This window comes from Manis javanica, chromosome 17 (assembly GCF_040802235.1).
Source record: "Manis javanica isolate MJ-LG chromosome 17, MJ_LKY, whole genome shotgun sequence".
In the NCBI taxonomy this organism is placed as follows: Eukaryota; Metazoa; Chordata; class Mammalia; order Pholidota; family Manidae; genus Manis; species Manis javanica.
In genome coordinates this window covers 45,442,313-45,464,383 of record NC_133172.1, presented here as the reverse complement: position 1 = coordinate 45,464,383, position 22,071 = coordinate 45,442,313, and the positions used below count along the sequence as shown (strand labels likewise).

General features: G+C 39.3%; 1 protein-coding gene across 4 annotated transcripts in view; it reads left to right on the top strand.

Moving 5' to 3' along the window:
- CDH11 (cadherin 11) overlaps positions 1 to 22,071 on the top strand; it is a 142,059-nt gene that overhangs the window by 116,439 nt on the left and 3,549 nt on the right. For all 4 annotated transcript variants that reach the window (XM_037025414.2, XM_037025415.2, XM_037025416.2 and 1 more), the window contains 4 exons: positions 2,836 to 2,972; positions 3,785 to 3,918; positions 4,149 to 4,266; positions 20,123 to 20,374. In XM_037025414.2, the coding sequence (XP_036881309.1) occupies positions 2,836 to 2,972; positions 3,785 to 3,918; positions 4,149 to 4,266; positions 20,123 to 20,374 (641 nt within the window). The remainder of the gene's footprint in view (positions 1 to 2,835; positions 2,973 to 3,784; positions 3,919 to 4,148; positions 4,267 to 20,122; positions 20,375 to 22,071) is intronic.

Genomic DNA, 22,071 nt, shown 5'->3' with positions numbered 1-22,071 from the left:
AGGCAGAAATTCTGTGTGAAAACCTCCATGTACCCCACAGCCTCCTTTCCATACTACCTACTTTCCTGATGCCTCATTTTCACCTTTAGGGGAATTTGTGCCCTTAGACATGTGGGGAAGGCCTTATAGTGTCAACCGAACTCTTAGCTGCTTGGAAATTTTGCAGATCTTTCTTCTTATAGTCTGTAGCATTAGACACACTTTTATTTACCATCCCCTTCCTGAAATATTTTCTCCTCATTGCTTACTTGAAATAACCTCTTCACGCCTCAGATAGCACTGTAGGTCTTCACCAGTCTCTGATCACTGTCCCAGCACTGGGGGCCCCCTAAGACTCAGCCCTTTGACTTTGACCTCTCTCTTTCTCTATGCACTCATCTATAGAGCAAACCCATGCGCCCACCCCTGCACCACCCACCATGCCATGACTGGTTTGCATGAATACTCTAGATTCTCTGTCACTGGGCTGATCTTTCTCCCTGATTCTGCTCTGTTCTTCTGCTGTTAGCTCTACATTTTCATATGCTTGCTTTCTCTTTTCCTGGCTCACTCACTCATTCAAAACATATTTTTGAACTCATACTTATTGTGACATACTTAAAACAAAACTTGACTCCACACCTGGCTCTGTGAAACCTACAATAGGGTTTACTCTTTGCTCTCTTAGCATGGTAGCATATCCCTGGTGGAATTTCAACCTCTCCTTCCTACTAAGTTGGCTTTGTTTTTGTGTCTCCCAATGTGTCCCTCTCTCCAACACTCAAGTGAGAAACTCTCCAGGACTCTCCCAGCCTCCCACAGATATGCAAATATTAACTGAGACCAACTGATGCTCTCTTCATCATATAGTCTGCCCTTCCCTTTGTTCTGTTCTCACTTGCTTAGGCCATCTTGCCCACCCTACCTTATTAATCATGATGATCACCATATTCCTTTGATCAGAAACTTCCAGTGGTTTCTCAGTGGCTACAGAATGAAGGTCATAGTCTGTAGACTGACATTTGAAAGCTTCCCTAATCTTCTAATACAGTGTTATAGCCGCAGCAACAAAAATAACAACAGCCACCACTTGTTGCACTGCTTATTGTGTGTAATGCACTAGGTTATGTAGCTTAAACATCTACTATTTCATGTAATTATCAGAGATAACCAAAAAGTTAAGAACTATTGATACTCCAGTTTAAAGATAAGTAAGCTAAGATTCAAATCACTTAACTGGCTTTTCCAATGTCAGCCATGTCTTGGAGCATGATCTTGTGTGTAGGACATCACAGACTCAGATCCATACCCTTTACCTCTACAGAATATTGCTTTGAATTGCTAGTTATCTTTCTTCCTGAGAGTGTGTTTTGTCATGTCAACTAGCTACTAAACTGCCCGGTGGCAGCAAAAAAATACTCTCTTCTTCTCCTTCTCACAGCAGGCTATGTGCTGAGGGCTCGGTACTGAGTCTCTACTCACCCGCATTAGGTGTGTGATGGTTTATCTTCATTCTCCTCTCTGGGGAAGGGGACTCATCATTCCATTCCCACCAGGAGCTGGGAAGTCAGATGATACCACCGATGAGCTCATGTTCTCTAGAATGTGAAGCATGCTCCACGTGTCGTCCCTCTTTCTTGGAAAGAGCATACTCTAGAATCGGGAGATCTGGGTTCTGATCCTGGCTCCCCCAGAAATTAGATAATAGATCATTTGCAAATCTCATCATGTGTAAATTGAAGAGATTAAATCCTGTGATGTCCATGGGCTTTTCTACATTTAATATTCTTTGGTTTTATGACCTTCGGTGAATGCCTTCTGACGTATGTATCCTGTAAACTTTGTGAAAACACAGCTCAGCCCTTTAAACGCAGGAAACCCTCCAGTTATGAAGCGCAGCATGTAACCTGAGTAACATAACCATCTTTGCTCTTCTCCATTTTGGGGTCAGTGTCGGGGAGTGAACAGACAAAGGGCTTTGGAGTTCGGCAGCCTCCCTGAAGCAGGATTCCAATGCTCACAGCTCTGAGTATCCTGGGCAAGCTGTTACCTTACCGCCCGTACTCGATAAAGGCCATTCTTCTTGCTCTATCTCCGACTTCATCTTGCCATAAATATATGCCAATCAAATTCTGGGAATTATTTTATCTTGTTAGAAAAAAGTAAATTTTCTAGTGGACAGAAGTAGCTAAAACCTTCCAGCTGTGCTGTTAGGCACAGCCCGGAGTCATTAAGTGTGAGAAGAATGCTCTATAAATGAATAGCCAAGCCTGCTTTGCATATGTCACTGTGGAATTCAGGCAACCTGAAAACCCCTAAAACCAAATAAATTAACTAAATAAATTCACATGAAACAGAGTTAATTTTTTTTTAAATAAGGAAAAAACTGACTTTTTAGGTCCATAAATGATCCTTGATGATAAATTTAGATAAGCTTGAAACTACTTAATATTTCATATGCAAAACTCTGGCAAAGGTTTGATCCATTTGTGACTTTTTAAGTAGTTTGGGAGCAAGGCAAACCCACTTCCTAAATATATGCAATTTCATAACTATTCAGATGGTAGGTGATGGTAGTAAATATGGAGAAATATGCAACATGTTATTACCCTTCTCAATCAAATATGCTAACCAACTCTTTCATTGTACTGAATAAAGAATTCCAACATGGCAAAATGATTTCTATAAAAGATTCATGTATGAAGTTTAAAAACTAAATTTGATTACAAAAGAAACCTAGCTAAAGCAATTCATTGAAAAAGTTACCTTAAATATGGCATAGAGAAAAAAATATTCAAATATTAAGTGGCTCAGGTGGGATGTCTCGGTTAATTGCCTCATTTGCATTCTGCTTAGGTATTCAATCGATCGTCATACTGACCTCGACAGGTTTTTCACTATTAATCCAGAGGACGGCTTTATTAAAACTACAAAACCTTTGGATAGAGAGGAAACCGCCTGGCTCAACATATCCGTTTTTGCAGCAGAAATCCGTAAGTACTCTCTAAGGGTTTTGATTCCACTTGACCAAATATTATTCTTTCAGACTCTGTATATCCTGGAAAATGACAGACAGCTAAGACAGAATACATTTTTTCATCTTAAATATATTTTTCAATCTTTAACATTTATTTTTAGTCATCTATCTAGGAAGACATATAAGCAAATAGAGATGTTTTCATTTTCTCTGGCAGAACTGGGTACAGACTTGGCAAGTGAGCTGATGGCGCTTGACTAAGTTGAACTTACAACCATCGCTGAAGGATTCCCCCACTTTATCCTGCCACACAGTTTTATTTAAACCCAGAGCAGCAGCATCTCGAGAGCCAAGATCTGTGGGTTCTTGTTTACCTGTAGACCGGTGGTTCTCAAACTTGATCTGCAATGGAATAACAAGGAGAGTTTGTTATAAAAGATATCTGGATCACACCCTCAGAGCTTCTTCTCAGTAGCTCTAGGGTGAGACCTGAGAATTTTCATTTCCAACAAGTGTGGACCCCCTTTGAAAACTGCTGCTATGGACTATAGTCTGGGGGAAGTAGGCTCCATTATAAGCATCTGGAAGTAAGCCTCAGCATCAGGGCCAGCAGAAAGGGAATACTAGCGTGGTTCTTTCTGGTCTAGTATTGACACTTCCAGGACATGCCCCTCACACTGGGCCTAGCAGACTTCAGATGAGTTTTTGCCAGCAGTGCCTCTCCCTGCAGCACTGAGATGAGTAGCTGGAGCTCACTCTTTCGCAAGAGTGACCTTAGACCAGTTGGATTCCACCCTGGCATTTACTGTCTGTATTCTCTCCTTTCAGACAACCGGCATCAGGAAGCCAAAGTCCCAGTGGCCATCAGGGTCCTTGACGTCAATGATAATGCTCCCAAGTTTGCTGCCCCTTATGAAGGTTTCATCTGTGAGAGTGACCAGGCCAAGCCACTCTCTAACCAGGTAACATGCTTTCTCCTTCCCTGGTGATGAGCAAGGCATTTGGAAAGAGAATTTGGTTTTGAGCCTCACCTGGAGATACACCCACTGCCCCAGAAGCCTTCAGACCCCTCGTGCAGCTCTGGAGCCATGTTCTCTAATTAAAACTGGGCTTCTTAGCCAGCCAGGAATTTTTTAATAAATGATATGCCAATGTCAGCATGATTTATTTATGGGCCACCTTTCTCTTTCAGCCAATTGTTACAATTAGTGCAGATGACAAGGATGACACAGCCAATGGACCAAGATTTATCTTCAGTCTACCCCCTGAAATCATTCACAATCCCAATTTCACAGTCAGAGACAACAGAGGTTCGTACCAAGGTTCCTATGCATTCAGAGAAGTAGTGGAAAATAAATGGCTTTTATATATTGCAGAGCACAACTATTTTCCCTAATCTTAATAATGCCTTTCTGTTTGAAGAGCCAATAAGAAATAATAATGCCACCTTTTTGAGAAGTGGGCTCATTTGGTGCATATGAATAGGGAGTCTAATTTTATTTTACATATTTCTTTGTTGCCTTTGATATTCATGAAGCGGTGGGAAAACCAAACGGGAACGGGGAAGCTTTACAGGGTCAATATGCAAACAACTTCATTTATCTTTTTTTTAATAAGTTGATAAATCCTTGGGTGGAAGTTTGGCTTTATGAATATTGATATCAAGTAAAACATTAAAAGAGGTTAGATCAACTTTGTAAGGCAATGTAGATTTTCAGCTGGCCTTCCCTTCCAAGGCCACCCAACCAAGAGTGATGCAATGTGGTTGAATACAGAGCTTGATACCTAAAGGTGGTTGCAGAATTATTGCTTGAAGGGCATGAAGAAAACATTGACCACTGTAAACATGGCAAAATTTAGTACAATTTCTACTATTCATTGCATCAGTCACAGAGATTCTGGACTTGCAGATTATTTGAAGAAGTTGTTTCTGTAGTACAAGCCCAGACTGATGCAGTTACTGACAAACTTGGTAGCAGGGCCAGGATCAGAAAATAAGTTTCTTGACTCCCGGCCAGGCTATTTTGGTCTGCGTCTGTTCCTATTAACTTGTGACAATGCAGGTCAGTACAAACAGGTAACTAAATGCCATCATTTGACTTAGGACTAGAAGGTGGTCCTCCTGAGTACATATGTTTTCATTAGCCACGTGCCAGAACTGTGACCATTTCGAACTGATGGGGATCTTAGCCCCCAAGATCTCTGTGACCAAGATCAGGTTTCTAGGACCCTAAATTAATCTAGTAAGTGTCCATCCTTTAGCCCCATCACCACCATCGTTATCATCAATATCATAAATAGAGTAGCTATGTTCCAAACTCCCTGCCAAATCCTTGCCATATCTATCCACTTAATTCTCTCAACAAACTATAGGTAAAGGTTACTGTTATCATTGCCATTTGAAAGATGAGGAAATTGAGGCATAGGATCATTGAGCAACTTGTTCAAAGTCATTCAGCTACATGGAATTCAGACCTGGTTTTTAAATTCCAGAAGACAGGGGCTAGAGGTTTCAGCCTTAACCACTGCCCCCTTCTGGACTGATTGTTAAAATAGACAGGTGTTCCCTGTGGTACTTGGAATCGGGAGAATATGATCCGACATGCTTTGTTATTGTCCTTGAACTCATTTGAGCATTTAATTATTGCCCTTATTAATCAAGCATGTATCAAATGAGATCGTGGGCTGAAATTTCCAGATGCTATGACAGAGCTTTTCTCTCTTAATGCCTCGCTTTTGGCATCGGACCTGATCTTGAGAGGCTGCATGTGAAGGAAGCTACACGGAGGGACATGTGTTTTTCAAAAGGACCCTGCAGAGCGCCCTGTGAATCACTGTGCCCATGATCCCCATCAGTTCGAAATAGAAACACTACTTGGTGCTCTTTATTGCCTAGGACTTTTCTCTTACTGTTAGCTGTGGTTGATATTCACGTGTGAGCACTGTAAGCCCCTTGGAGGGAATTCCGCAGAGCATGGAGATAGACGAATAGTTCTTAATCTTGCAGGCCTACCTCTGGTGGTACCTGAAGATAATATAGGAATTTCCTTCCTTAAAAGTAGATTTCTCCAAAGCGGGGAGACCCTGGCATATAGTGGGCATTTAATAAATGCTTATCCAGCTGAATTGAACAAGATGGCATAAACAGTGTCCTCATGATACTTTCTAACATATTTATCTGAGTTCACGAGAATCCTTGCTCCTGCCCTTAGAATTTTCTTGATTCCCAAAGTATTTTCTGACCCCACCCTGGGATGATGGATTGCTACAGTTTTACAGCTTTTAGACTAATGTCAGTTTATGATAATGAAGATATTTATAACAAAAGATTTCAGCATCTTTTAATTTTATCCATAGTGAAGTGATCGACTCGGTTGTCCAGAAAATTGTTCTAAGATGCTTCTTGTACTGCCACCTCTGTTACTATCTGTTTACTCAAATATTTGTGGTCAGACTTTTATCTGTGTGTTCCTATAATCATCAGCTTACATTTGAGGTCTCGCGCCTGGATGTATTCCCAGCAGCATCGCTGTTTATTGCTGGACACCTCCTGGCACTTTCTTACTGTGCTAATGTCGCCTCCAACATCACCTGCCTTGTCTTCTTTCTTTTCACATGTGCAATACTCTTTAGTTGCTGTTAACCCTCTGAAAACATTATACTAAGCTGTATTGTTCTCCAGGGAGTTATAAGTATTTCACTTTGTCACAGTACTTCAAGGATGCCATTTATATTTTCAAGGAGATTTTATTACTATGGACAAGTCAACCTACTGCACAATCTGTCTCCCCTGCTCTTTCCTCTAGGAGATTATTCCTACGTGCAGCTACCACTTTCCCAGGGAAATTGCTACTTTTTAAGAAAAATGACTTTATTAACTATGGCAAACAGTTAATGAAACTCCCATGTTTAGAGCTATTACAAAATCTTAAAGCAAATACACTCCTACAATTATCATTTAATAGAGTTTCTTTCTACTAGCTCCTAAAAGTAATTACATGTTGAAGTAATCCAAAAGTAGTAATCACATTCCACATCCTATTAATAGCCTACTGAGTTACCAAATTTCTCGGCTGAGACTGTTTTCCATAGAAAACATGAGATAATAGTTCATATCATGCTGAGTAAAATCATCAAGTCTCTTTCTCCTTGAGTGTTTTCTTCCATTATGCCAACTAAATGATCAGGGCTGTGTTTGCCTAAACTCGTCATACACATTCGGCATCTTTCGAAATATGAGAAGAGACGCTATCTTAATACACACACGCCTTTGATTTCTGTTTGCCTTACTTCGTTCTATAGCCAAGCTTCAAAGATCATTCAGCAGGCAGCAGAAACGCAGAATACTGTGTGACTCTTGAACAGTTAAGTCCATCTTGAGCTATTGATATCAAGAATGGTACTGTTGCGGCAGATGAAAAGCTGATCTGCCAGGATTAGAGATGCATTTCCTTTGAATATATCAGACTTACAGCATCTCTGAAAACACAAGACACATGTAGTGGGTGAGAAAAGGGCCAAGGAAAAAAACAGTACTGGGAATACTGCCCATCTATCTTGCTTTGCTTTTCATTAATTTAGTAAACCTTCTCATGACGATTTTTTTTTTTCATTTAATTTCTCAAACAGTGCTATGAGTTAGGCATGTTGAACATTTCCTTTTATCCCCATCTTTTAGAATGGGAAAGCATATGAGATATCAGATGCTTGAGAGACTCGCTTAAGGTCACACTGCCAGTAAGTGAAAGAACAAAAATATTTGAGTGTTTGGAAGATTCTGGTGTATGCAACACACCATATTATAAATATAAGCTCATGTCTTCTTTAGTTAATTCTTTTTAAAAATCTTTACCCCATTTGCCCCACAGTCAAACAATAACAATAACAATCTTTAGAAGAGGAAAAATCTGAAACTCAATTCATTAGTCTAAGGTTCCAGGGAAAATATGAACAGTGAACAAATATTATTTCTATTTTAATCACAGCCATAATTACTGTAGTAAAACATATTTGCAAAGAATTTTATATTTTCCTTCTACTGCATTATCACATATTCTTTTACTGTATAAATAACACATTCATATATAATTCTGTGAAATTAGAAAACACAAGCAAAGATATCATTGAAAATAATAAAATAACTTGATAATGTGCTCTCCAGAAATAATCACTGCTATATTTTACTCTTCGAGACTCTTTCTTTGTATATATTTTGATCTTCAAAAAGGAAAAATTAAAATACATGTCCACTTTCTTTCCACTTAATAATATGTGATGTACACTTTCAGCATCAAAATGTGTATGACAACATTTTCTTCTAAATATCTTCCTAACCTTCATTTTAAGGGTGTCTGATATCAGTTGACTATTGTAGAGGTACAATTAGGCCTTGAACAATGTGGGGGTTAGAGGCACCAGCTCCCGAGCACAATTGAAAATCTGCATATAACTTTTGACTCCCCTAAAACTTAACCACTAATACCTTACTGTTGATCAGAAGCCTTTTTGAAAACAAATAACCAATTAACACATATTCTGTATAGTATATATATTGTATACTGTATTATTTCAATTAAGCTAGAGAAAAGAAAATTTTTTTTCAAATTGTCCCGTCTCAAAATATTTTTTCTATATATATATATATATATATATATTATATATATATATATATATATATATTTTTTAAATGCATGAATAAGTGGAATGTTACAGTTCACACTCATGTTGCTCAAGGGTCAACTGTGCTTTGTATTTACACATTTTTACCAAATACCTACTCTTTTAGGATAAATTCCTAGAGTAGAATTATTGGATCAAAAACTATTGATACTTACTGACAAGCTGTCCATCAGAAATATTTTTACTACCAGAAATACTTACAATATTGTCTATGAAATAGGTGAGGTTCATTTGCTCACATTCAAGTCAAATCTAGATTTTGTTCTTTTTAAATCATTGACAGTTGTGAAATATAACTGCATTTTAAAATGTCAATCCCTCATACTAGTAAAGTCAGAATTTTTAAACAAATATTGATCATTCCTATTTTTTTTGCTTTTGTAAATTGGCTGTGCATGTTCTTTGCCCATTTTTGAACTGCGTATTCATTGACTTGCAATTGATTTGTAAAGTTTCTTCATCTTTTAATGCTATTAACCTTCACCCTATCATACCCATTGCATAGATTGCTTCAATGCTTCAATGTCCTCTCAATTCAGATTATGCTGTGTTCTTAAGTGTAAATGTTGCATTTTTTGTTAATAGTTTTTCTGTTTAATATTATCCTCAGCAAGGCTTTCCTTATCTAAAATTGATATCAATATTCACATATTTTTTCTTTTTTCTTATATATTGTTTCCCATTTTTTGGCCATTTCCTAAATTTCATTTAAAAAATAATCAGTCATTTCCAACTGCTTTGTAACACCATCTTAATTATCATCTACATTACATACTATCAGAAAATGTTTGGACTTTCAAATCTTTTCAGTCTATTTACTCTAATGCTAATATCATATTTTTCTTTAATGGTTACATACATATACAAGTAACAATCTGACAGACGCTTTCTCCACATTTGTCTCATTGTATTCCTCTTTCTTGTATTTTGGTTTCTTTGTTCCTGTAGATACAATTTATTTTTTCAAGTGCCTAATAAGTACCTTTGTAAATTTTTTTTTGTTTTTAAATTTATGGATTAATTTAAGAGCTAAAAATTTAAAAATACTCTTCCCATTCAGAAGCATGATCTGACTTTCTATTGAATCAATTTTCTTTTTATTACCATCAGGGATACATAGTAATTTTCTTTATTTTTTTTCTAGACATTTCTTATTAAGTTTACAGTTAGCTACTTTATAATTTGGATGCTATTGTGAAGTGGATTTTTAAATTATATTTTCTAAGTGACTATCTTTAGTATAAACTGCAGTTATTTTTAATTAGTTTATTTATTCCTGGACATTGCTCTAAAGTGATATGACTTCTCAGCTGATTTTCCTGGATGTTCTAGGGAAACAACTAAAAATTATGTAAACTTTTAATCTGAAGCATTTTAAAGGAAAACATTAGTTTACATAAACACTAAACAATGACAATTAGTCTCATCTTTTTTTAATGTTTAAGGGATTTTTGGTCTAATTGCATAGATTTGTACTTTTAGAATAAGGGATTTTTGGTCTAATTGCATAGATTTGTACTTTTAGAATATGTGTTAAATAATAGCAATAATAGTGACCATTCTTGCTTTACTTGCTACTTTAATAGGGATATTAGTTCTAGTTTCACCATTAAGCATAATGTTGGTTGTTAGATTAAAATTAAGATTTGTGTTGTGGTGTATGTATGTGTTTTAGGAAATTCCTTCCATTATTTTTTTATGAAAAACTGGATGTTCAATTTTATTGCAATTTTTGGATTCTAACAAGAATGTAGTATGATTTTGTCCTTTAATCTAATGATATGCTAAAGTAATTGAATTGAAGTATCCTAATATAAAACCTCATATTTTTAATTTCCAAAACTTTTGTTCCAAAAATGATCATTTTATGAAGTATAGAAGAAAGAGCACGGGCTAGAGATTAAGTGCTTGGCTTCACTGGTTATCTCTACACAGGGGACAGTCTTAGTGTTAATACCTGAATACTTAACACATAATTAATCTTATTACTGTTTCATTTTAAAAATTGTCAATTATTACATCACTCCTTATTCATGGATTGAGCTGCTATTTTGAAAGACAATGGCCCTGAAGTACCTACCGAAAGCTGGGCACAACTGGAGCACATCCCAGGTTCCCAGAATCCCAAGACTGTATGCTTTTCAATGGGCCATCTCAGCTAGAGTTGGAGGCCTATCAGATCATGGGGCTATTTAGCTATTAAAACATCATTTAGTCATTTGAACAATAGAAGACAATTTTGAGAGCTTGCAATAAGTTCTTATTGTAATAACAACAAACATACTCTTAGGATTCTTACTCAACAAATTGAAAAGAGTTGCCCTTTAGACATTATGGAGCATCTTTCCTCCTTGTGACTTTCTCTGCCCATGATGTTTCCTGCATATTTAGTGTCAGTGTGACTTCCACCAAAACCCAGGTATTTCCTAGTTCCCCTACCACGATCTCTTCTTTCCATCTTACCCAATGGTAGAAAAATAGTCTGTTCTCAGGTACTGTGTGCCAGGATGTGTCCTGGGAATGGGGCTTTAGCAGTGAACAAGGCATAGTCCCTGATGTCAGCAAGTTTCCAAAAGCACATCCAGCAAAGTTAGTTATATTGTGAAAGCACAGCTCATTTCCATAGCAACCACTATCGAATGGCCTACGTACAGAGGAGCTGTGACTATCACGGTGGCCTCCCAACAGGCCACCGTGACTCCCGTCCTGCACCCCACTTAACTCAGCTTTTGCTAATAAACATACCTGATGGTGTCTTTCTTCCTGAGGTCCTCCTCTGGATTTAAAATTCTTCTATGGGTCTAAATGAAACTTCCTAGTTTAGGGGGCAGACATTATCTTAGCTGTCCCCCCCTGAAACTTTGCCTCTATCGTCTCCTTTCTCTTGCTACTTTAAACCTTAAGCTCCAGAAATTTCAAACCACCTCTAGCTCCCCAGATATGCCACCCTCTCCTATGTCCATGCTTTTGCTCTGTCAGGAATGTGCTCCTTCTGCCCATTCCTCCTCTTTCAAGTCTCACTATAAATGGAATCTCTTAGGTGAAGCTTTGCCAGACATCCCCAGTCTTTTTCTTATCACTCTGCATTCTGAACACTCATTTATCTGTCTCCCATCAGAATATGAGCTGAGTGAGATCAGTATCCCAGTACTTAAGAAAAGTGGGTTGACCACGTGCATGAATGAAAATGAAACAGTGCACACGTAGTGTGCTTCAGAAGTTTCAGGGAATTAGACATTACCATGGGGAAAAAATGGTCATGTTATGACATAAGCTTCAGGCTGAAAAAGACAACCCATCTTCTGATGTTGGAATGTTCTGAAGAAGTCAAGACCCTATCACTCACCCTTCCATCTGTACATTATTTATCCCACAAAGTTATATTGGACATTTAGGGTTTAGATCCAGGGAGAGATGACCTGTAAGTGTGTTTATTTTGCAAGTGTAGTATTGTCTAAGATGGGCCAAGTGACAGATAAAAAAAGCTCAGCTAGGTGACACATTCAGAGTCAAGTTAAAGCAAAACACAAACAAATAGAGCAAATAAAGAAAGTCTGTGTGAGAAGCACGTTTGGCTGAGAGGAAAGAAGGATGGCCAAGACAGATTCACCTTGTTAAACGAATCAGCAAACGTCTTTCTTTTTTCTTTTTTCCTCTAAATTAAGGGCATTTTTTTAATGAGCAGCACCAAATAGCACCCATATATACTTTGGGTTTTTCTTTTTCTTTTTTAATTTTTATCACTTAAAGATAGCCAGACAGATTTCTGTGGAACTCTTTTCCCCCCAAGTTGCTTCAATATGGAAGATGCCTCTGATGGCGGATCCAAATGGCAAATGTCTTTTAGTGCCCTGTTACTTTTTTTTATTTTTATTTTTTTATTTTTTATTGAAGGGTAGTTGACACACAGTATTACATTAGTTTCAGGTGTACAACACAGTGATTCAAGATTTATATACATGATAATTCTAGCTACCAGCTATCACCATACAAAGTTGTTACAATATTTTGACTATATTCCTTATGCTATACATTACATCCCGGTTACTTATTTATTTTACAATTGGAAGTCTGTACTTTTTTGTTTGTTTGTTTGTTTGTTTGTTTGTTTTTTGAGAGGGCATCTCATATTTATTGATCAAATGGTTGTTAACAACAATAAAATTCTGTATAAGGGAGTCAATGCTCAATGCACAATCATTAATCCACCCCAAGCCTAATTTTCATCAGTCTCCAATCTTCTGAAGCATAACAAACAAGTTCTTACATGGAGAACAAATTCTTACATAGTGAATAAGTTACATGGTGAACAGTACAAGGGCAGTCATCACAGAAACTTTCGGTTTTGATCACACATTATGAACTATAAACAATCAGTTCAAATATAAATATTCGTTTGATTTTTATACTTGATTTATATGTGGATACCACATTTCTCTCTTTATTATTATTATTTTTAATAAAATGCTGAAGTGGTAGGTAGATGCAAGATAAAGGTAGAAAACATAGTTTAGTGTTGTAAGAGAGCAAATGTAGATGATCAGGTGTGTGCCTGTAGACTAAGTGTTACTCCAAGCTAGACAAGGGCAATAAAACATCCACAGATGCAGAAGATTTCTCTCAAAACACAGGGGGTGAGGTTCTAAGCCTCACCTCTGTTGATCCCCAATAGTGCCCTGTTATTTTTGCTGTATAAATATGTTCCTTTTCTGCCCAAAATTAATTGTTGCAGTTTGTCCAACACAGCACAGTTTATGTGGGAACCCACCCCCATTCCAACCCAATAAAAAAAGAAATAGGTTGTCTTGGTGGGTCAGACACATTATTCTTTCAGGGTTCCCTCCAGTCACTGATTTAAGTAACTCCTAGGACTTCTCAACTCACTAAATGATGCTCAATGTTTATATCCCACTGAATTCCTTGGTAGTTTTTCTTGTCTTAACCCAAGAAATACTTAGGCAGTATATTTCCTTCTCCGTCCACATCACCAAGAAAATATCCTCAAACTAAACTGGAGAGAATTGATTCTAAGAGATGTGATAAATTATAACAATGAAAAATCTACTAATACCAGCAAATGGCTCACACTTAGATGTCTCATACACAATTGCACATAGGCAATGCTTCCTACAATGTTATATATTGTATTTCCTATATTTCCAATTCCTCAGTATTGAAGGTGCTAATTAAAAGATCATAACCATCCTCTCCTGAGCACATACAGCAACTTGTTTCAGTTGGATGACATTATAACCGTCAGAGTCTTAGTTCAATTTTCTTTGTTAGTGTTTTAAGGCTAGACTCTTACAGAATTTACCTCATTGTAGCATTTCCTTCACTCTAAAATACGGGGGAAGAGGCTTATTTTTGCCTCTTGTGTGCTGGTTTGTTTTGGAAGGTGTATGTGTGTTTTCAGGAAATGCTGTGGGAAAGAAGGTGGTAAAAAAGTACCCTTCATTCTTTGTAGGTCTCTTTACCATAAAGCTTAGGTTTTTAAGAAGAGCTCTTTTATATGGGACATGAATATGTCTGGATCTATTAATTAACTAACCATGTTGGGGAGATTTGGTTAAAGAAAAATAAAAAAGAACCAATGCAATTGGCATGCAATGCTATCAGGATTTTAGGGTCAGCAGTGTACTAAAAAAAAAAAAACAGTGAAAGGTAAAGGAGTTTGAATCTTAGCTTTGTTTGTATTTCCCATGTTATTGAACAGTTGCTTCACTCTTGCTTCTCCATTTTTTTTCCCTATAAATTAAGGGTAATTATACTTTCTGCACATAGTTTCAAAAATTCTTTGGGATAGGTATGTGGAAGCAACCAGGAATAAGGTTTGCACAGAGTCCTAGCTCAATAGATATTTGCTTAGTTGAATCTAACTCAACCTAAACAATAAGAAAAGAATAATAAGATAAACAAATGAAGATATTTAGCAGGAAAAAATCCACAATATATATATATAGGCAGTATTGATCATGTTGGGTTCAAAAGTGAGGAGTGGGCGATGGTAGAGACTGGAAATTGGTTGTAAACTAACAAATCAATGAAGTCTGACTACGTGCAAAAGCCAGATTGGTCCTGTGATGTAGTGAAAGGTGTAGCCTTTCAGCTATTCATTCCATTAGCATGCAAAACACTGCCAACTGAGCAAAAATGAATGGGAATGGTCCACGCTTTCGAAGAGGTTACTGTCTGATACAGAGCACAGACATTCAAACAATCACATAGACTGTGAAATGTGCATAGGTTTGGTGGTGCAGGTGGGTAGATGGTTCATATGGTGTTCAGAAAGACAAGAAACTATATATACACAAGCTATTAAGTTCATCTTTAAGCTAGCAATATCAGAAATGTAAATGCTACAAACTTAAAATATTATTTTAAATTTCTAGTCTTTCAGTCCCTCAGGCCAAAGATGGCAAATACTGGCATCAGGAGTTAAAATTCAGTTTTCTATGTCACAAATCTAAATGAGCATAAAAAATATCTAAGTAGTTAAGCTTTCCAGTGACATCTTTTATAATGCAGAGCATGTGTAACTTCAGAAACTATTAAAGCTTAAAATTCCACTAAGACTTCTGGGACACACACACTGTATGTATATTTCACATACATGCTTTTATTCTTTTTCTCATTATTCTGATAGAGCTATTGCCACCTTTCTAGCTGGAGTGGAGAGGGCTCAGGGGGAAGTAAGCAAATAATGATTAATCTGCTAGTGATGGCATCACTAAGTGTCTTCAAGTGTAGAGGAGCTTTTTATGTGGTACACAGATCTACTTTGTCTCTGAGGTTTGAGCAGAAAGAGTAGAATAGATAGACTTGTATCAGAAGTGAAGAAAATAAGAGCAAGGTTTGGCCTAGATTCTCTAGATCTTCAACAGTCTCAAGAGGGGACCCCAATCTGACGCATCCGGGACCTACTCTCACAGACCAAAGTGTCTCTGATCTGGATGAGCAACGGGAGGACTCAGGGAAAAGACTGGCAAGGAAGAGCATCTTAAGAACTTCAAGGAGCTGCTCAGGTGACTGAGTCCCACACGTTGGGTCAAGCCTCTCTCCTGATACCATGGTGAGAGCAGAATGTACTAATCCTTTGCTGCACTGCCTCCTAATTTTCAAGTTTTTAACATGCAGGGGCTATGCCCACAGACTCCATTTTTGCTCTGTTACCAGTGTGTTTTTTTTGGCTAATACAAGGTTGGCACCCAGTGCAGTCTTTCTGTTGGGTGCCATTTCCTCATCATAATTTTGCTTTTTAATGTCAGTTGTGTGCATCTCTCCCCTTGGGCTACATCATCATAACCCTTACATTATTTGCATTCCCAAACTGGTACCCCAGAGAGCATCTTTATCAGGAACCTTACGTTCTGTTAGTGTAATGACAATGTGCAGGTAAGAACACATTGTGATTAGGAGTCCAGGTTGTAGACATAAAAATTTAATATTTGAATTTATTTTCCATTAATAGAAACACTACCATTTGTGCCTGATATATGCTGGTAATTAATGACTCCATTTACAAGTGGAGACAAAAAAATGGAACTGGTTATATGTCTGAGGCCAGGGATGAGAACATTGGGTGTCAAGATGAAACACTGAAGTGCTTGAACACATTTTTTACCATGAGAAATACTTTGCAGGACTGAAGAGCATGAACTGTTTTCTTACCTCTGGATGATGAGCCCTTCTGGGTAGGCAGTTACGTTCCAAGTTGCAGTGACATTTCCAAGAATTCACTTTTCTCTCTTCGCCAATAAGTTTCTCTCCCTCATTAGTCTCCTGTTCAAAGACGACAGCTTCCAGAAAAGAATTAATATTTACTGAGCATCTCCAACAGTCTGGCACTGTGCTAAGCACCTTTATGAATGGAATCAAATTTAACATTAAATATTATTCATTTCCTAGTTGAAAATATAGAAACTCAGGACATTTACTTAAAGTCAGGCAATTAATATGTGACAATTCAAAATTCAAATCAAGGTCTATTTTATCCCAAAGACAACGAGGTTTGCTCTTTGGAAGCTTTATAAAGGAGAAGGATCTGGAACTGTCTTGATGAGAAATTTAAAAATTGATACATTCCTCTTTTCTGCCTCATCTTATAAATCATGGTGCCTGTTTGACACTTTCCTGGAAATGTGTCTATTTTTCTTGAGTCACCCATAAACCTCAGTAAAAGTGTATGTTCAAAGTGAGGGGAAATATGGATTGGGTGTGGCTGCTAATCTAAATAGTTTTGGAGAAAGACACTCTGTGGTCAAATTTAGGATGCATAATTGATTTGCAGAATAGGGGTTCTGTTAGCATTGTTTGTTATTTTTTCCAGATTTGTTTTTCATGCTCCTGCCCATAGTGGCTCCTTTTGTTAGTGAAAGATCAGTGGTCAGAGTGGACCCCAAGAAAGACCATCACAGGCCACAGCACTGACTCTTCTGAAACGGCCCTCCTGAAAGAAAGCTCATCCTCCCTTTGGTTCTGGGGCCACTTGGACCCAGAGGGGAAATACTTATTTATTTAAGCAAATCAACCGCCTAAGTGCCAAGCAAGGCTTCGACACATTTCCAGTCTACCATATTCACCCGTCTCCAGTTCACCAGCCCTGGAGAATGTCAACACTGGGTGCTGTTTTCTCGTAGAAGGGCTCTCTGCGCCCTCTGGAAGCACAGTGCAGAGCACCAGCGGCTTCTATTACACTGTTTGGTTCCACTAACAACCCCACAAGGCATGCTTGACACCAACCAGTGTTCTCACTTTAAAGATGAACAGGACAAAGGACTCATTCTAAAGCGATTAGTTAGTGTTTGCCCAAGAAGAGACCCTCAGTCCATTTCTTTCCTACTCTTGAACTAATGTTAAAGTCCATATGGGAAACATATTTGACTAGAAGAGATTTTTTTTTTCAAGTTCTTGAGATTCTACGGATCACTCAGAGATTGTACATAGTTCAGTCAGCTGGATACTTGGATGAGTTTTTATGTAATTGTTTCAGTGTGTCTAAGAGGGCTTAGCTGTTCAAAGTATGAAACATCTTGAATTCACCCTGTTTTCCATTAGCGTTTCATTCTCCATTACCTTCATGTCATAAGTCAGCCTGCTGTGGTCTGGAGGGACAGTCTTGCGAGAATAGCACCTTGAATAATGTATTTTAAATTATGGCTTCCACAGCTTTACAAAAACAAAACATTCAATTCACACTCCCTCCAAACCAACAGCTATGGGGGGCAGGGTGGAACCCAATTGATAAAATAATAAATGATCTACTGGGGATGACATCCATACCAGACAGGAATATTTGACTGAGCAATTTAATTCATTTGCTTTTCTTTTTAAAATTTTTTAATTTAATTTAAATTTGTATTCATGATGGTGCTAGTGACATTTCAGATCATTAAAATGGGGTAGATATTGTAACTTATAATTTGTGAGGATCTTATGTTAATTCAGAACATTTTATGAGAAGGAAAATAGCATATTTTGAAATGATTTATTATAGATACGTACCATTTCTGTAGTTGTTAAGCGTAGAACCATGGCATAACCTAGAACAGGAAAGAATACTCAGGACACTGGATTTTTGGTTAACATGTTACTTAACCAGTTTATTTTTATTTTTTCACTATTTTCCATTGTATATATAAATTTTTCCAGTGATAAGAGCAACATGTGCCCATCATAGAAAATTCAGGAAATAGGGAAATGAGGGCTGGCTGTTTCTCCTCGTGTTGATTGAAATGTTGGCAGTGAAGGGCAGAGAATCTGGCATTATACGGCTTGCCAAAAACAAGTGTATACACACACCTTACCTTCTGCAACACTCAGAACATCTCAGTACTCAGATTAAATGACATTTCCTTTAATCTAAAACACAACAATTTAAGTTTGAGATTCTAAGATATTTTTTTCCAAAGACAAGAACCAATTCATGGTACTGCCAATCTGTTTAAAACCTGCTAGCTACTGAGCCCTCATTCTGGCCATAACATTCATATTGCATAAATGACTGATGCTTAACTTACAAACAGGGGGAGACCATATCGAGGATCTGTGTGTGTGTGTGTGTGTGTGTGTGTGTGTGTGTGTGTGTGTTTATAATTAGATGGAGCATATTCAGAACTTTTACTATCTTATCATATGATTTGATGTATTACCTTAAATCAGCTTGGAAAGAAGTATTTTTGGCTTTTAGAGAGATGCAGAAAATATACTGAGGATGCATTTGGGGGCATAGCTCACTAACGATGGAGAAATACATGAAAGGTAACTTCTGGAATTTTGGTTAAACCTTTTCTAGAACACAGTCACAGCATTTGTTCAACAAATATTTATTGAGTGTCTGTTGTATGCCTAGCACTGGAGAGACTGAGATCAATCAGATAAAATCCCATGTTCTCCGGAAGTTCACAGTCTAGGAGCCGTCAAAGTGGCTATATCAACAAATAGTGACAGAAGAGTGGGATCCTGGCTTCTGTGAGGATATACAGTGTTTATCCTGAAAATGTGTCCATTTTTCTTGGGTCACCCATAAACCTCAGTAAAGAGGTTTGATGAGTGAGGCCTAGAAAGGCCTCTGTGAAGTGACAACTTCTGGGTTCGAATTGGAGGCTGGAGGAGTTTACTTGTCCTCATAGAAGGCTCAGCTTTTGTAGGCAGGAGGGCAGTGGGCAAAAAGGCCAGGCACACGGAAAAGTGTGGTGTGCTTGAGGGACACAGTGAATTTTGCATGCCAGGCTGAACTGGAACACGTGGAAGGTATGGGATGGGACTGGGTAGCAATACAGTCCAGACTGGGGAAAAATCTGGCGGTCCGACAGGTAGCGGTGGGCTGTGTGGTATGGGCAAGAGAGAAAACTTGAAATTATTTTAAGCAGTAGGAGTGACAAGTTTAACTGGGTAGCTGATGGTGCTTGTATTTCAAGGAAACCATAAACCTGCTTCTGGGCTTATAAAATATTTCCTCCTTAAAGCTGCTCTTTTCCTTTAGGACTCATGGCCAGGTTCATAGTTTGGACGAGGTTTGAACATGGATTGGAAATATGTTTTAAAAAACAAAAAACTGGCCAAAGGCTTGTCATGAAGTAGGGACAGGGCAAACATGAAAAAGAAGTGGGTTGTTTTGTTTTTTCTGCATGCTCATTTACACTGAATTATCCCCTCTACAAAATAGACTATGTAGTCAAAGCCCACAGCCGTTTGTGGCGTGCGAGGAAGGCGCAACTGCCACACAGAAGAGGGTGTGGTTAGCTTGCCAGCAGAGGCCTTCCTGTCTATCCAATAAAAAGGAGCTGGCTTGGGGGTTTTGTTCCAAAATGTAGAGACCTTATTCCCTGTGACTGTGGCCTCTGTAGATACCTAGATTAAAGAGCAGGTGGGAAGGACTCTGGTTGTTGGCCTCGGTGATGAGAAGCGCACCTCACATGTGCCACGCTGAGGGCGAAGGTGTGAAGGCTCTGCCTGGAGCGGTCCCGGTCTCCCCTCTTCCAACAGATAACACCGCAGGGGTGTATGCCCGGCGCGGGGGCTTCAGCCGGCAGAAGCAGGATTTGTACCTCCTGCCCATCGTGATCAGCGATGGTGGCATCCCGCCCATGAGCAGCACCAACGCCCTCACCATCAGGGTCTGCGGGTGCGACGTGAACGGGGCGCTGCTCTCCTGCAACGCGGAGGCCTACATTCTGAACGCCGGCCTGAGCACGGGGGCGCTGATCGCCATCCTGGCCTGCATCGTCATTCTCCTCGGTAAGGGACCGCCCGGCACCTGCGGGCCAGGCCTTACAGCCAGGTCCCAGCCCGGAAACAAAGATATTTCCAGAGCGCAGACTGGTACCCAGAACTATGTATACACTGCGTGTACAGTGTGTGAGGAAAGAGATGATTTGATGCAGTTTGGTGGTGGGGGGGGTGTGGGGGGATCCCTGCTCTCCTGAATTTTATGGTAAGGTCGGGAGAGTGGGCAACTGAACGCATAGATCCAGCAGAGTCTGGGGAAGGTTTTGGTGAGTGAAGTGCTGAGAACCACAGATCCGCACAGAAGGAGCCACTGGGAGGGCTTCGCAAAGTGTCGTTACACAAGGTTCTGCAGAAGAGGAATTTAGGCAGAGACTTCGTTTATGCGCAGTGGTTGTCTTACAAGAGGAAGAAGAGTTAGAATAATCGTGAGGCCAAAGACAGCGTGTGGACTGAAGGAGCTTAGGGAAGGTTGCCCTGGCTGAAGCTGGATCTCGACCCTTCTCTGATTGTCACTGTGATATCTGGGGGTAAGCCTCAGGGGATGGGGGCCCAGGGGAAGCTTTCCCTGCATACACAGGCTAAGTGAGGTGCCCCCTCTTCTGCACTTGTATCCCATTTGTGGTTACTCTGTAAAAACAACAATGTGCTGAGCTAATACCCTTTACTATTGCTGTGTCTCAGGAAGATTAGATCAGGTGCCCCAGAGTCTCAGAGCTAGTGAGGGACAAACATCAGGACTGAAATCCAAGGATGTCTAACACCACATTTATGTGTGTGCCTTGATGTTTGGCTCTCCATGGAATAAAGAAGAGAGGCTGGCTGCACGGGGAAGAGGCAGTGAGTTCTGTGCAACAGGTGGTTCCTGAGTATTATCTGGGCCTGGGACCCTGTGTTCAACCTTCAGGGATAAAGAGAAGAATTACACAAGATCTCTGTGCTTTTTAAGTTCATAGTTTATCAAGGGAAATACAATAAACTACAGAGGAACATGGTGAGTGCCATGATAAGGATGTGAACAAAAGGTAGTTTAGGGACGCAAGAGAACACCGTGCCCAACATTGCCTGGGAAGGTCAGGCACATCTCCCTGGAGAAGGTGACATACTTGCCAGATGCCGAAAGAGTTTTCTGGACGGTACAATGTTCTGGCATGGATGGATATTCCAAGCAAAGGGAGCAGAGTATGAAAGAGCTCTAGTCAAGTTCTAGTCAAGTGGGGAGGTGGGTGTGTACACCATGTGGTACGTGTTACGGTGATAGTGAAGAACAGGGCCGGGTGGATATGTGGGGCAGGTGACACCACCTGTTGTGCGGTGTCAGGATGAGTGCCAGGGAGACTTCCATGATGAGAGGCAAGTGTCAGCCAAGCACAGAAAGTGACAAGGGGTGGCCTGTGCAAAGGTGTTGTCAAGAACGAGGCACAGAGGCAGGACTGTGCTCGGGGAGCACGTGGAGCCACGTGCAGTCCAACGAACACCAGCCCTCACCCCCGCACCCAGAGCAGCTCTCGACCACATGCCGATTCAGCCACAGACATTTTCTTCAGTCTTGCTAAGTGTGTGGGAGAGAGCATTCTAATGGAACATTGTAGAAGTCTCTTGTAGGGAGGTGAGCATTCAGTAAAGAATCAAGCAGTCCCTGAGATTTCTGCTCTGCCCCCTCAACCTGAATTGCCTAAGCTTAGTGGGATCCCCTGTCTCAGGGAAAA